This window comes from Syngnathus scovelli, chromosome 18, assembly GCF_024217435.2.
Source record: "Syngnathus scovelli strain Florida chromosome 18, RoL_Ssco_1.2, whole genome shotgun sequence".
NCBI lineage: Eukaryota > Metazoa > Chordata > Actinopteri > Syngnathiformes > Syngnathidae > Syngnathus > Syngnathus scovelli.
Window position 1 is genome coordinate 6,730,278 of NC_090864.1, and position 16,539 is coordinate 6,746,816.

General features: G+C 49.2%; 1 protein-coding gene across 1 annotated transcript in view; it reads right to left on the reverse strand.

Annotated features, from left to right (window-relative positions):
- Positions 1 to 47: 47 nt before the first annotated feature.
- Positions 48 to 16,539, reverse strand: part of LOC125986118 (cadherin-6) — a 29,519-nt gene continuing 13,027 nt past the window's right edge. Inside the window, exons 2-12 of the mRNA XM_049749545.2 lie at positions 12,445 to 12,811; positions 9,326 to 9,620; positions 8,621 to 8,740; positions 6,934 to 7,101; positions 6,436 to 6,623; positions 5,520 to 5,773; positions 3,802 to 3,938; positions 3,534 to 3,649; positions 3,153 to 3,270; positions 2,827 to 3,078; positions 48 to 2,279 (exon numbers count right to left, since the gene is read on the reverse strand). Of these exons, the coding sequence (XP_049605502.1) occupies positions 1,777 to 2,279; positions 2,827 to 3,078; positions 3,153 to 3,270; positions 3,534 to 3,649; positions 3,802 to 3,938; positions 5,520 to 5,773; positions 6,436 to 6,623; positions 6,934 to 7,101; positions 8,621 to 8,740; positions 9,326 to 9,620; positions 12,445 to 12,678 (2,385 nt within the window). The 5' untranslated portion in view covers positions 12,679 to 12,811 and the 3' untranslated portion in view covers positions 48 to 1,776. The remainder of the gene's footprint in view (positions 2,280 to 2,826; positions 3,079 to 3,152; positions 3,271 to 3,533; positions 3,650 to 3,801; positions 3,939 to 5,519; positions 5,774 to 6,435; positions 6,624 to 6,933; positions 7,102 to 8,620; positions 8,741 to 9,325; positions 9,621 to 12,444; positions 12,812 to 16,539) is intronic.

Here is a 16,539-nt window from a genome sequence, read left to right on the forward strand (position 1 = left end):
TTAAACGTCCCGAGCGCTTCGGCGCAAATGTCGGATGAGCAGAGGAGGCAGCTTTTGAAGATATTTAATCGTGTCATATAAATATCCAGTACAAAATGTCACGTACAAAGCAGAATTGACGGAGGCCCGCCGGGCTAGGGCGAGCCCTCCCGACACGTTTTCTACGCTCACAGAGACTCCACCACGGTTGTCACCAACGGCCCAACGGCGTCTACACATCGACAAGCACACGTCTACTTGATGGCGCCGCGTTTGCATCGGGAGGGGGCAGGGGGGGGGGGGGGGGGGACCCAAATGACCACGTGCTGAACACTCCACGTAACAAAACGCCCACTTTGTGTCGCTTGGCCGCGTGGCTAATGCTAAAGTAGCGCGCGTGTCTACTTAATCTCGCAGTTTTCTTTCTTCCGTCATCTGCTTGGATCGTACCGTCTCTTTAAGGCTGTCACTTTTTTTTTTCGTTAACTTGCTACTATGAGCCGAGGAGTCTCTTTCAGCTCCTTGTTAGCTGTCGACACCCAAGGTTAAAAGGCTCATTGACGAGCGTTTTGTGGAAAAAGGCTGAAGGAAACGAAAGCTGCAGTCAGGACTCGGTGCCTGCCACACAACTGGGTCGTTGGTGGTCTTTTTTTTTTTGTACCAAAAACAAGGTCTACCGGGTTCATCATCAGAGTCTGGACCGCTTCCTCAGTGGACGATCTGGCTCGTCCTCAGGAAAGATCAAATCAAGTCTGTGAAAGCAACTTGATTCTCCATCATCTGCACAAGTTGAATGGCGACAACCTCTAGGTTGTTGAAGACGTTTCAACCTTTAATCCAAAAGGCTTCTTCACTTTGAGAGTCCTTCTATTTATATCTTTGGTGGGCGTGTCCCCTGGGAAATCATCTTTGTCCTCACTGCTTGTTTTCAATTCTTGATGGTGGGATTCAAGTGTTTTGTGGAGCTGGTACTTGTCATCAAGAATTTGAGAACCACTGTACTAACACCGTGATTAAAAGGAGAAGCCTTTCGAATTAAAGTTCAGCAACCAACAAGAGTGCAGATGACTCCATTCAACACAAACGCAACAAAGCTGAATTTTTCCACTTCCGTCGATGACACTGAGGAAAAAACATTTTCTCGGCTTTAGTCGCCCGCTAGTCGTGACAAAGTGGACCGCAACTCGGCGCCTTTCAAGCGTGATGACAGTGCCGCTCCTAAAGACTAGGGGGCGCTGTGAGATGACCAAAATGTAGGAAGTGGCTGTACAGTGTGTTGTCTCGTAACGTACACAAGCAGAAGATCACAATATATGCAGCGGGAGTTTGGCGCAGAAACACTGAAAAGGACGCCATCGCACAGCGTCTGTCGCAGGCAGCCGCATGACAAAAACAACAAAAAAACAGCGGTAGATATATGCGGGCGTGACCCTAACACAGGGGTGTCCAAACTGTTTCAATGGAGGGCAGAAAAATCCAAGAATACCAGAGTATTTTGACATTATTCAACACGCTAAGACAATTCCATCAAGCAATTTGTGCCACATCACAGCTTTCTGCAGAATGTGATTTTTCAGGATTTTGGGGCGAGAATAAATCAGCCCCCTCTCATCTTCACATTCAGAAGCAACACAAAATCAGTCTCTTGTAAGATAAGAATTTTTCACGCCGCGTTTTCAAATCAAACAGCCCTCAGCCCGCAGTTTGGACACCCCTGTCCTAACACTGGACGGGACACACAAGGCTCCAAAGGCTTCGCCCGTACATCCTCCCGCCACGGAACGCGGCGACACGTCGTTAGGAATCCCGGTCGCTGTCGTCGGCGCCGTACATGTCGGCCAGTTTCTTAAAGCGCGGGCCCCACTCGCTCAGGTAGTTGTAGTCCTGCTCGCCCTCGGTAGTGGCCGACTCCAGCGAGCTGAGCGATTCGGCCACCGAGCCGCTGCCCTCGTAGGCGTACGTGGCCAGCGAGTCGTAAGGCGGCGCCGTGGGGTCCACGTCGTTGTCCTGGATCTTCTGGTTGATGAAGTCCCGCACGTCGCCGTTGTTGTCCCGCGCCGGGGGAGGCGCGGGCCGGCGCACGGGCGGGTAGTAGGTCTCGGGCACGATGTCCCGCCTCTGCTTGCCGTCCTCGATGGCCTCCGGGTTGCGCAGCGTGCCGATGTCGAAGGCCTGCGTGTCCTCCTCGCCGCCACCCTCGTCGTTGTAGCTGACCACGTTATCCCGCACGTCCTCTTTGGAGATGATCAGAGGCTCCTTCTTGCGTTGCCTCCTCAAGGCGGCAAACAGTACCACGATCACTGCGGGCGCAACAGAACAAACTCAGAGCGGCTGCCAGTCCCGCAGGACGCTTGGCTTGTTGATGTGGCGACTCTGGTGAGCGCTCACTGATGTTTGAGGACTTTGTACAGCGAGCAAGTGAGCGAGCGCCAGGATGCATTATGGATTTGTCAGGCTGCCGCTGCTGCAACATCACAATTGAACAAAGCGCTCCTCTGATGAGTACGAGTCAAACACGGAACATCTTAGTTCTGCTCAACTACTGCACACGCTATCAATATTTATGATGTTTTTTTTTTTAAGAAAGAAAAAAAGCTGCTGCGCTTAAATCTTGATTGCTCATGAGAACACCATGTGGGTGTGCACTAATCTTTTTATTTTTGTTTCTACTCTTAATTTATAGTTAATGTTAATCCCACCCACAATTACGCTTGAAAAAGATTGACTTAAAAATAGATAAATTATAATTCTCGCATGACTCTGACTTCGCTTTTTTTTTTTTTACTTTTAAAACATTGCCTTTTTAGGATGCAACTAAAAGGCGGTTGCGGTCAGTTGTGTACTCACTAAGCAGGATCATGACGCAGAGCAAGATGGCCACCAGCGCCCCGGTGCTGAGCCCGGCCCTTGCCGTGAGCGCCTCGGCGTTGCACAGCTTCATGTTGCCTTCACGGTCGCACGTGCACACCCGCACGGTCAGCGTGTTGGTGCTGCTCTGCACGGGGTACCCGTTGTCCGAGATGACCACTGGCACGTGGTAGACGCTCTTCAATAGGCTGCTGTAGCTGTTCCTTCGCGTCAGGATCCACGCCGTGTTGTCTGAAAACACGCAAGTTTGCGACTACTACAACGAGCTCTTTTCACGAAATAAGAGAAGATGGACAGCGGGCTACCTTTATTGTCGCGGACTGAGAAGTTGGCCTTGCCGCTAGCCTCCTGGGGCAAACTGAAGAAAAAACGATGTCCTCCTACTGGCTCGTCCGGATCTTTGGCGCTCACCGTCTGGATTCTCTGGAACCACAATGAACATGGGTAAGAATATGGGTGTCCCTCAGGGATCAACCTTGGGGCCTCTTCTTTTCTTAATGATCTTCTCTGTATTTTTTCAAATCGCTCTGTTTAGTTATATGCTAATGATGCTATTTATATATAATTCTTTGTATCCTCCTCTTGAGCAGTGCCAACTGCAACTTATTTGCATCCTCAATGATGTCTGCAAAAAGTCCCAAAGTGTGTATGCGTAACCGTGACGACGGCGAGGGCAGCGTACCCACCTGGTTAGCTTTGGCGTTCTCGCACACAAACGTCTCATAGTTGGTGGCGAAGGTGGGCGCATTGTCGTTGACGTCCAGAACTCGGATCGACACGCGGCTCATCTGATACAGGTGGTCTGCCAAACGCACAAACTTGTTGGGAGGACGTTTTATACTGTGGCGCGAGCCTGCCGCGCGGCATTTTACGTTAAATTCCCACCACATGCTGTCAATGGCGGCCTCGTCTTATATCATTTAATCACTGAGTCTTTCTGGAGGTCCTACTCACTGAACTCGGAGGCGATGACTGAGATGTTGTGCCAGGCGTTCTCCTCACGGTCCAGCTCCCGAAGGAGGAACACGGAGCCGTTGACGGCGTGCACGCCGAACAGCCGGTCCAAGTCGGTGAACCGGTCGATTGCGTACCTGCCGCAGAAAGCCAGTTAGAAAAGTTAGAAACTGAAGTGTTTTTTTTTCTTTTCCAGAATTCAATTTTTTTTTTTTTCTGCACGAGCTGAAGTCGAGGACAGCCGACATTGTCATGAAGTCGGTTGCCAGTCAACGGCGGAGCATAGATTCCTACCTTGAACCTCTGAACTGTGAGTTAAACATGCTAACTACTTTTCACTGTGCCACCGTAACATTTTTGTAGCAAAGATATTCCAAAGTCCCTTTGTCCCATTTGATGTCCCCTTTTAAATGTGATTCACACAACCTTGCCTTTTCTTTTCTCCCTGCTGATTTCCGAGCGGAGAAGGGAGAATACAAGGGGGAAAAAAAAAAAAAAAAACGAGACTTTGTTTGCATGGAGTCATCTTTGAAAGGAGAGGCCATGTTTGTTGAGCAGGGCGCAAATTGCTTTTTACAAGTCCAAGTGGAGCTGCGCAAAAGACTTCATCAACACTTTGCTGCCTCCGCCGCTTAAACGCTTGCAAATTCCAAACGGGATGCTTCAATTACCGAGCGGCTGGAAACGCACACGCACACACCAACGGGTTAGTTATGCAGTCCACTTATTTCTATCATTTTAATTTTGGGAGGGAAAATGGGCCTCCAAATAAAAAAATAAAAAATGGCAGTTAGAGAATAAGATGGATGCTTGAATTGAAATCGTATGTGCTATGTCCTATCTATTCATCCCCCAAGCAACATGTTAGTGAGCTGAGCGGTGCAAAAGGTCAGCGTGATATCTTTGTTCAAGTGCGAATGATGAAACAGAAGCCAACTCTGTGACACCAGCGCGAGCGAGCCGATAAAGAAAACGACTCTCAAGAAGCAAAAGTGAAATTTTTCAAAGTGGGAGACGAGTGTGGTTTCCTAAGCCTCGCTCGTCATCCTCGTAATAAAGATAAGGTCCTCTGCGCCAGGCAGCCGTCCCCTCCCCAAGCGTCGCAGGCCCAGACCCGCCCCCCCCCCCCCCCCCCCACCCCAAATGCCACGGGCCAGCTAGCCTGCTGATGATGGCCGATAAAAGAGAATCATATCCTATTTGACACTTGCAATAAAGTGTGAGAACTTCAACCTTGAGAGCCAACTCCCTCAGTGCATCATAAAAAAGAAAAAGCCGAGGTGAAGATTGCCGAGTGCAGCCCCCCCCCTCGCCCCCCCCCTCCTTCTCCACTATTTCCTGAAGTCAGTGAACTCTAAGTCAGTCGTGTCCTTCTGAAGCCTTTATTTGGGCGCACTTTTCATTTTAATGACTCACTGATTCATTGAATTTTTATTGAATTATTTGACGGAATTTCCCCTCGAGGGTTCAGTCACACTTCTCAATTAAATTATGCTTAGAGACGTGCACACGGCCATCTTCTGTGTCTCTAAGAAATTTACGGACCTGAGCCAAATATTGCAGTACCTCCATGTAACTGCGGAGGCAGCATTGAGGTTGGATTTACAAAAATCCTGCAAGCGAATGGAAGCACATTCGACTTGCTTGTATTTTGATTTAGTTGCGTTTATGCTCTCCAACTTGTGTTTTCTATGATGACATAGGAATTGAGGGGCTACCTGATAGGACTCCGCTTGCCGTCCGGGTCGGAGGCGCTGACGCTTCCGATGATTGTGTTGGGGGCGGCGTCCTCGCGGACCTCCATCAAGTAGCTGGCGCGCTCGAAGACGGGCGGCTCGTCCACGTCTTCCACCGTTACTTTGATGGACGCTTCATCCCGGAAGGGTCCCATGGAGAAGAAGCGAGGGTTGACATGGAGGTTCTCCACCTGAACGCGGAGGCTGAATTGACGTTTGCGCTCAAAGTCCAGCGGCTGGGAAAAAAAACCCAAAACAAGGTTAGTTGACGTCTTGAGAGGAATCCATCAGAAATGCGTTTGCTGTTTGCCGGCTGATGTTTCATTTGATTCCGTACTTGAGCCGCCGCACTAAATACTGCAGGACTCCCAATAAATGCTGGATGAGTTGAACTGAATATCACGGGCCGTTCTTTGAGCCCCTTTATCTGACCTCATTCTCTCAATGAGAAATATGCACGAATTTGTTTCTTTCTGAATTCCCTTCCAAATCCGTGTGACAAACAGATGTAAACACAAGCTCCCTGGTGGAGGTAACTGCAGGCGCTCTTGGCACGCCCTTTATTTGGCATCTTTCAAGGTCCAGATGGGACTTATTCCCACTCCACCAACTAGTTTAATTAGCGGGTTGAGGTGCAGGGACACACGCGAGCACGCTCTGCCCGCAGTGTCGCCATGGCAACAGAGGGCAATTATGTCACGGTGCTCTCATGTCCAAGCAAAAGAATAAAAATGCGACCGACTGCATGCCTTACATAAATGGCCGCAGATCGTTTATTCAGCGTTAAAAAAAAAAAAAAGAACAACACGAACCATGTCATTATTATTATTAAGCAAATTATCAACAAAAATGTGCACAACCACGTTTGGTTTTTATCAGCCAAGAAAGCGTGGCTCACCTTCCTGAGCACGATGACGCCCTCCTGATTGGTGCGATTGGTCACAATGTCGAACATCCCGGGCCCGTCGCTCCCGATGATGCGGTAGTCCATTTCGGCATTCTCGCCGATGTCTTTGTCTACGGCGCGGATCACGCCCACCGCCGAGCCCACCGCGGTCGACTCGGGCGCCTTGAACTCGTAGAGGGCTGACAGAAAGGAAAAAAATGTTTTCCATATTCACCATTAGTACTCGTTGATTATTATGATTCAATTTTCTCATCCGGGTTGGTGCGACATCTCGGCTAGCCTACTAAGACGCTAAGATTGATCTTTGCCGCGCAATCAATTTCGGCCCAACATGTGGATTCATTCTACTTTTATTTGGACTTTTACAGGAAGCGTTTGTGCTCAAATCGATGTCAACCTGTCAACCTCGTAAACCAATAGCAGCACCGGCGCACTCATAAAGCGCAGCTGATGGCCGTCCGGGTGTTTGCAGTCGATATCGGGACTCACTCTTGGTGAAGCGCGGCGGGTTGTCGTTGACGTCGGCCAGGGTGATGCTGACCGTGGTGGTGCCCGAGAGGCCGCCGTTCTGTCCGGCCATGTCTTTGGCCTGGATCACCACTTGGTACTTGTCCTTCACCTCCCGGTCCATGCCCGGCAGTGCCGTCTTGATCATGCCTACCACAAAAAAATAAATAAATAACAATTAAAATAAATAAATAAATAAAAGTTTTCTTTGTTTAGTACATTTGCAAATAAAGTTTTGTACATAAAATGAGGCTTGCAGCCATATCTAGCAGCCCTCCTGATTAAGAGCAAAATAAGAAAGTGTACATAAAGTCAGGCGCTTGTTGTTGCTCGGCCCCCGCCGTCAATTTCGAAAGAGTCATCGTAAAGATAATGAACTTCCTTTCCGGCGCATCAAACATCCCAGCGCGCACCTCAAAATAGTCATCCCGAATTAACGACGTTTCAGCCGGGAGATTTATGCGCTGCGTAATGAAGTCGCCCAGACGCCGGCGAGGGCCTGTAATTCAGGGGTCGTCGCCGAGTGATCGATGCGCCTCGTTATGCGGATCGTTTGCACAAATTAAGATTTCGGATCGTTAATTACTTTTTATTGTCACGCCTTTATTTGACAAAAAAAAAAAAAAAAAGCTTCAGAGAGTTCAGCAAACGTGACCTGAATGCGCGACACTGAGATGATATCTTGTTAACGTGTTGTCATGACAGGGAAAGAAAGAAGTCAATAAATAAAGGAATATCAATTTTATTTCGATTCTCCATCCAGTAAAGCAAATGTGGGCGTGTGGAAATGCAAAAGCGTTTGTGACTTTTCAAAGCGTTTGCTTTAAAACTGGTTTGCGTACGAGAGCTGAGGAGTGGCCGCAGTTGTGCCGCATGTTTGTGTTGTATGATGGCATCCATCTTTGAACACAGTGTGTGCATGCACATCCATGTGTGTGGTTCATGTTGGTTTATACGTCACATGTGGCCTAAAACATATTAATGCTAATCCGGTCGCTAATCTGCAAATAGCTCCCCCTTTTTTTTTTTTTCTTTTTTTTAGTCCAGTCCTTTTGTTTGATCATCAGGATGGGATCCAAGCGCACATAAATGATTAAATGAAGCAAGCGGCTACGTTTCACTCGTGTGTGTGTGTGTGTGTGTGTGTGTGTGTGTGTGTGTGTGTGTGTGTGTGTGTGTGTGTGTGTGTGTGTGTGTGTGTGTGTGTGTGTGTGTGTGTGTGTGTGTGTGCGTGCGTGCGTGCGTGCGTGCGTGTGTCAAATCTCCAGTGTGACCTAATCCTAACCTCAATCCTAACCCTAACCCTCAGACGCCGTTTTGCTTCCGGAACATGACATCCACTTGATTTCAGAATTTTTATATTCCCGTCATTGTTTATTATTTATTTATTATTTTATTATTTTTATTTCTATAGTATTTTTCATTTGTTTTGTTATGTTTATGTCTTTATTGTTTTTAATTTCATGATTTATTTATATTTTATTTATTATCTATATATTTATTTCATTTTTATTTTAATTTTATTATTTATGATAGGGTTAGGGCTAGGGTTTCTGATTTCTTTTATTATTATTATTATTAGTTTTTAATTTCTTTTATTATATATATATATAATTTAAATTACTCTACATGGTCATTTTCTAAATCCAAGTCATGAGAAGCTACAGACCGCTTTCGGGGTCCACCGAGAAGTAGGGCTGCCCCTCTAGGATGCTGTAGACCACCTTGGCGCTGTTCCCGTAGGTGGCGTCGTCTGCGTCCAGCGCCGTCACCTGGATGACGGGAGTGCCTGCGGGATGGATCAAAACCACGTTACGCCGGCGTCAAACAAAACGATCACATTCGAACATTTGTCCATGCGGACATCGGCATTTCTCCATCCTCTGATTGGATAGTCGGAAAAAAACTGTTCGACTAGCAAAACATACTAAATCATACATACATAAATCGCGTCTCTGGTGAATATGATGGATTTGACTAAAATGTTTTATGTCCGGAATGAGAAATTTCACTCGTGTTGGTATGCTATTGACAGTTTCTACAATTGCGACGAGATCGAAGTCCCCACGAGGGCCCCGCTAGCCAAGTGCTAGCTCCCGCGTGGCGCCACCGTGTTGCCTCATTACGCATGGTGCTAAATTAATTGAGGGGAAACATTTAATGGGTGAGAAGTCCAAAAAAGGAAGCACGCATGAGCGCCGCCATCTTGGCTCATTTGTTGAAAGTGCAAGCGTTCAATCCATCAGGTGAGATGCTAGCAAGCGAATGAGCTTGCGTCATTTAAAATGACAAAATGGAGGCAAGGTGTGGGAAGTGTATGAGTTAGGCTATCTTTGTCCAGCGCTTAAAAATGCAAAGATGCGCATTTCCTTACCGATGTCGGCCATCTCGGGCACCCTGGCGACGTAGGGGTCTTTGGTGAAGCGCGGCTCGTTGTCATTGATGTCATGGATCTTGATGATGAAGTCGGACTCGCCCTCCAGGGCCTCGTTGGTGAAACGGTCCACGGCCATGGCGTGGAGCATGTAGTAGGCCTTCTCCTCGCGGTCCAGACGCTTGGTGGCGTGGATGTCGCCCGAATCCTCATCGATCCTGAAGAGCGTGCCGGCGCCCTCGCCTGTCAGCACGTAGCGCACGCTGCCGTCCTCGCGGTCCGAGTCCGAGTGGAGCTGAGAACGAGAGCGTAGCGCCGTCACTACTTCCCGCAAACTCCGACATTTTTGCGTAGAAATCCTAACCTCTAATTTGAAGGCCTACTTTGAAAGCTCGGCCCCGCCCCGACGTGCTCTTCTAAGTTCAAACGAACGTCGGCCCCCTTCTGCACCGGCTGCTCCATCGATCCCCTCGATGCCCCGCTCGGCCGAAAGAAGCGGCACACAAATCAATGCGGCCGCGTTCGCAAGGTCGCCGCGGCCAACATCCGATCAATTCCGATTGAAAATACAATTCGAGTGGCACAGCTGTGCGAGCGCGTTACGGGTCAGGCAAAAATGTTTCTCAAGGATGGCGTGCGATTTTGAGAGAAAATTTCAGAAGTGTGTTGTGAGAATGTCAAGTGGCATTGAGCCCTTGCGTTCTGCGCGGCAGCCGTGTTTATTTGCGGAGCAAATGTTAGCGGCCGATCGATGTGGGCGGTGCTCGGCCCATGCCCGGCCGGGAAGATGGTGTGAGAAAGGACCAGTTGGGAGGGGGGGCTCAGGGCAATTAGCCAGTTAGCCTCGCAGGCCTTGTGGAGAACTGGCCTGTGGCCTTGGAGTGGCCAGATGGTCACTTCGCTCACGAATGGAGTGAGCAATGTGTGCTGATGTAGGAAAAAAAGGAAACGAGGTGCAACGGAAGGCTTGTTCTGGTGCCCCCCCCCCCCCTCCCTGCAAGATGAGTTCATGTAACCACAGTCGGAACCCGGAACAAAAAAAATTTCAGGGCCCGGTTTCCCAAAGCTTTGGCCCAGCTCGCTGGCGTTACCGAATGTGCATTTTGATGACGGCAAGTTCAAGCGCGTCTGATCTTCATTATGATATTAATATCACGTCGGCTCACGGGGGTCGTGAATCCTCATCTTCCTTGTGCTGCAAAGGAGATGAGCGTTATTACAAGCGAGCGCCCTCCGTGTCCCCCGTTGACTCCCCCCTCCCCCCCACCTATTCTCTCATGATGAGTATGTTTTCGAACATTCATTAGGTAACAGCGCCCCACTATGACAATATACTGTAAGATGGATGGATGGATGGATGGATGGATGGATGGATGGATGGATGGATGGATGGATGGATGGATGGATGGATGGATGGATGGATGGATGGATGGATGGATGGATGGATGGATGGATGGATGGATGGATGGATGGATGGATGGGTCACGACTCGTCCCTGGTTGTTTTATTATATGTAGGTTGTCATGGTTTCTGTCCGTCTGTGTACTCGCCCCTCCCTTCCTGTGTCAACTCACAATCAGTGTACTAATCACAGCCACCTGCCTCTCGTTACCTGTCTCGTATTTAAGTCCTGTCTGCGCGTCACTCCCCTTTCGGGTCATTGTTAATGTCTTTTTGTTTCACGTCTTTGTAGGTTAGTCCTGTTGGTTTTGTTAGTAAGTCATGTCAGTTTGCCCAGTCTTTTGAGTTTGCTTCAATAAGCCCTGGTCCAAGCTGCACTTGGTCGCCCTGCTCCATCTGATCCGTGACAGGATGGATGATGGATGGATGGAAGATGTTGAGGCTGCTGCGGGTGGTCCTAAAGTGGTCAGAGCAGGGCCTGGCCTGCACCATCTCGCTTGCCAAGATGAGCAGCTGGTACTCGGCCACCCCGCTCCATGCACACGCACGCTGGCTTTGGGCAGTCACAAGACATTGACGTCTTTGCTTCGACCGGTGAGTCATGCAACGCTTTCATCCACGGGCATACTATTAGCGGATGGCAAAAAACTGTCTGTCTCTTACCATTGTTTTTTAAAATGGTCAATAGTACGGGCCTGCTGATGAATGGGTCAGGCGCTACGCGTTAGCCCGATAGCGTCTCTGGCCCCGCCCACCACAGGCCTCAACCCCGCCAGCCCGGCACCACGCAAGGTCCGCTTGGCCGGCCGGCGAGCCGCGGGGGCCTATCAGGGGCTGTAAATACTTGATGAGATATGATAGCGCAGCACAAACATGGGCACTCCGCCACGGGCCGTTACGCGTGTGCGCGTGTGTACGCTGCACGCAAGCACACGCGTGCCCCTTGGTGCGGCGGCCCCGTAATGAAAGAAACAAACATTCTCTCCCCCCGGTGACAGGAAGACGAGGCCCTGCGAGGCCACCGTGCGGCTGGCCTGCTAATGAGCGGCTGCGGGCGGCAACGCAACGCCGTCGGATGATGCGGCAGGATTAGTTTGAAAGCCAACTAGCCCTAGTTTCAAACCCTAACCCTAGATTCAAACCCTAACTGTGGTTTGAAACCCCAAGGAAGAACCCCAACCATTTTTTATATCCTAATTTATATGTAACCCTTTTCTCTGTTCTCCATCTTTGCCAAAATAGGCCGTGCGGCGAGCGCCGCGCCACTTTTGAGTCACGCTTTGTTTCCTTGGAGGCCGTTTTTGGACGCGATGCGTCTTGGGCGATGTAATCCTTTCCGAGGCTCGTTCAAAGTCACGGTTGGCCTCTTCTCATTTGCTGCGTGGAGTCTATCCTGAGTCCGACCGTGCCGGCGGAATGCAAAGTAGTCGAGTCCATTCAGAGGCACGCACAAAAGCGCTTTTCTCCCGTCGGCCTGACCTTGTCGCCGTCAAACGGATTGGGAGGCGATTCTCTCGGGACGCACCAAAACAACCGCCAAACAATCGGCATTACCGTCTTGGCCTCTTTCACATTTTTTTTCTTTTTTCAACTCGATACAGAGCATAAGCAAGTCGCGTTCGGCGCTTGGATGCCAATTTCTGTTGCCAGCAGAGGGCGGTAGAGGTCAAAATTCGTTGTTTTCCTCCCCCCCAAAGAAGCCGTCATATTTGTCTTACCTTGCCGACATACTGCATGTCGTTGCCAGTGTACTCCTCCAGCAGGAAGAACTGATTCCACATCCATCCTCGCTTGGAGCGTCTGAGCGGGACCCCGTTGGCGTCCTGGCCCGTCAAGCCCGCTGACATCTTATGTCCCGCCGCCGTCCTTCGCGCCGGCCTCAGTCCCGCGACCGGCACTCCGCCCAGCTGGGCGGCTGCCCACAGCGTTATCAATATGCACAGCGTCTCCATGGTGACCGGGCCTTGGGTCCTCAGTCCCCCCCTACTTCCTCCCTTGGCGCTTTGTCCCTGTTGGTCTTCGGGTCAGAGTGACGTGTCCGTCGTCATGCTTAATTGCAAGCAGGAAGTGAGCCCTCGCCCGCACCTAGAATCAGGAAGAGGAATTTCAGACAAAGCAGTCAAGCGTGTTGCGATCAATCAATAATAAAGAAGCCATTCACGCAGATGTCTTTAAAGGGTTTGGCTTTGAATAAAATAAGATACATTTGTTAGCCCTTGGAATTTTTTTTAATTCTGGGGTAAATTTGACCTTTTAAAGCACAGGTGTCAAACTCAAGGCCCGGGGGCCAGATACGGCCCACCACGTCATTTTATGTGGCCCGCGAAGACAAATTGTGCATGAAATCCGTGTCATTACTAGAATTGCAAATTGTCTTCAGTTTTAATATCTTTTTTTTTTTTATATTTGATCAGTTTTTACTGGTCTGATTTGAAAACAAATTGTCAGGGTTTTTTTGTAGTTTTTACGGTATATAATATGAGGTGCTCATACATGAGGAATAACTATCAGGATTGTGTTTATTGTCATCGTTTTCAACAACATTGACGGACACTTGTGGGACTCGCCATGTATTCACGTATTGGCGCTTTGATGGACAGGCCTGCGGTGATAACAGCAGATTAGAAAACCCACACGCGCTTGTACATGGATGCCGCCGCACTTTATCTGCGTAGAGTCTGGGAATCATCACATCATGGAGTGGCGGGCGCTTTTCGGGGAGGGGGCTGTATCTGTGGTAAACATCTCACTTTGTTGTGTAGAATGACCACTTGAAGACACACGAGGGAGAGGCCACGTGGGCGGCCAAAGGAACTGGCGCAAGATGCAAGGAAGAGAAAGAAGGCGGCTGTGGAGAGGCCTTTTGTTCATTCTATTTCTCAGTTTAGAAGAGGGGGGGGGGGGTAGTGGCAGTGGTGGTGTGGTGCATGATGGGAAACGAGGAATTGAAATCTTCGGACACAAATGAAGTAGCCTGACCTGCAGCTCGAGACTCCGCAGGGAAGGCGGGAAATGGAGCAAGAAAAACAGGGCGAGAAGAGGTGGCGGCCCAGAAGGGGGCAGGTGGAGGCGTGATGGTGTCATTGCAGCGCAAATTTTCCTTGCTTAAAAGTCACCACTTGTAGGAGCAGCAATAAAATAAGAATAGCGGAATGTTTGTTAACAGGAAGCGCCGGGCTTCGTCCAGGTGCCACAAATTGAGCTGACGAACCAAAAATGATGACAACACTTTGCTGCGTTTGGGGTTGTGTTGCCAGATATTTCCCGAAAGGTTGATGGGTTTTCTTTTTGGATTCCCTCAAATGAAAAAAAAAAAAAAGACAGAAGAACTGTGGGCCACAAGCATAAATCAAGTACCGTATTTTCCGGACTATAAGGCGCACCGGACTATAAGGCGCACCTTCAATGAATGGCCCATTTTAAAACTTTGTCCTTATATAAGGCACACCATTAATGCATCACGTCAGATTTTTAATCCAAATCAAATCATTCTCCATTTTATCTTTTTTATTCCCAACTTCAGACGCAACAAATTACTTTATAATCACAAAATAATGACCCATAGTCTTTTTGATTCATGATTCATAGTCTTCAGCGGGCCACTTATGATTGATTTCATGACACAATGCTTTGGGCCAGTTTAAATTTAGGAATTTGGTGCCTATATATAAGGCGCACTGGACTATAAGGCGCTTTTGAGAAAACTTTAGGTTTTTAGGTGCGCCTTATAGTCCGGAAAATGCGGTATACGCTGTAAAGAGTTGGACAGAGAAAGATTGTAAATGCCCAACGCCACACCTAACCAGAGTCCCCCGAATATTTGAACGGCCATGTTAGCGGTCAGACTCCCAACGTGAGCATTGAAGGAAGTTTGTGACGGCAGATGAGCTCCTGAAGGGGACGCCGTCCTGTCAGAGCAGCGTCAGCAGTCCGACGGGGACGCGGGTCCATCCATTACTGTCTCCGCCAGGCCACCGTGCCCTCATTTCCCCTTATGAGGCAAATTGAAGCTTGCACTTTCTAGCATGTCCTCCCTCTCCTTTTACTCCCCCCCCCAACCGCCTGCTTTGCTTGCACAGGCCAAAGCTGATATGCATGACGGCTCTGCTTGGCTCTGAAAGCCACTCGCTTTGCATGTGTCCTCTGCCGGGATCAGCGGCCACTGCGGGAAATAAAAAAATTAAAAAAAATAAAAAATGGAAGGAGAGGAGCTCGGGGTCAGTGACGGAAGCAGGTGGAAGTGAGCTGGCCGTCTAATAATGCCCGTGGAGGGACTGACTCCGCTCGCTCTCCACCTTGGCTACTTGATTAATTACCATAATTGAATTGACACTGCACTGGGACACCAAAAGTGGAGGTGGACAAAAGTCTTGGGTCACTTTCTAGCTAAAATGACCGGAAAGGAAATTTAAAGTAAGCGACAGGAACATAAGCAATTCCGTCGCTAAACGTCAGCGCGCTTTTCCTCCTGCACTCCCGCGCCGGACTTTATGAATTGACTTAATTGACGGCTGCTCGGAGCACATGGGACGGGGAGCTATTGATTAGCTGTAGGCTTGGTCTGGCTGGAAAATACCAGCGCGTCCCCGGAGGAGGCTCACAAAGCTTTGGGTCGGCAACAGCGCGTCCGCCTTTTTCCATGGATTTCTTCATAATGTCACCGGCGAGAAGCTAATGCCTGCGCCGCAGTCCCCGAGGAACCCTCGCCTCTTGACCACATTTGTCAAAGCCCGCAGGCCGTATTCCTGCCCCCATAATTCTCCCGACCGGGACCGGGAAGAAGTCAGCGAAAGCTTTATTTTGCCACGTCAAATAAAAAATAAAATAAAAATCTCACAGCCGGTGGCGAGGACAAAATGCCTGCCATGCTACATTTGTGCATTTATATTGGGACACCTACAGGAAGTGTAGAAAATGTGGAGCGAAAAGTATTGGGACGAGCAGATAACCTCTTCTGGCCGAATTTGACCGTGAGGCCGTCATTGATTGTCAGCAATCAATTGAGCCGACATCGCTATGACAACCAAGGATAAAGAGTTGCAGGATACGCTCTGCTTTTAATCAGAAGAAAAAAAAACTGTGAGAGAGCCTTTTTAACGCACCACTTCCCCTCTTTGGCTTTTACTTCCACTTGAATGCAAGAGCATCAGCTGGATCCTAAAGTGGCCTTTCAATGAATAGTGATAATTATTATCGTTGAATTCGTTGAAGTCTTTAATGGCCTTGCGGGAAAGCAAAAGCGAGCGTCAGCGCGTTCCCCTGACCTCCGTCACCATTTCGGAACGGCGTCACAGGTGTGGACTTCCCGCGCTCGTTGTAATGAAGGCGCCTAATAGAACATGACGGCGTCGTCATATTCTGGCTGTTTACACCGGGCGCCCTTTATTTTCTCGGCCCGGGCAGAAACAGCGACCTCATCATGTGCCGCCTAATTGCGTAAAAAAATGAAAACGAAAAAAGCAAATTGCTCGAAATTGTGTGTCGCGGGCTGACGAGCAATAAGACCCCTAGCCTTCACGCTCGCTCGTAAGCAAGATGAATGTGTCTGCTGACAATTTGCACCCTGATGACGCTCAGCGACCCGCCCGCACATTTACAATCGCAACAATTAGCCATTAAAGGTGACGATCGGTTTTATCGAATGCGGTCGCCGTCGCCACCACGCAGACAAACGTGTTCATCAATACACGCCGTTAATGGGGCCGCTTTACATTGGGAAGCGTCTATCTGCCTCCCAGAACACCCCCCCACCATTCCCCGGCCGGCCTTCCTCTGAATTTGTATTTCTCCTCTAACGAGCGACGTGAGCGACA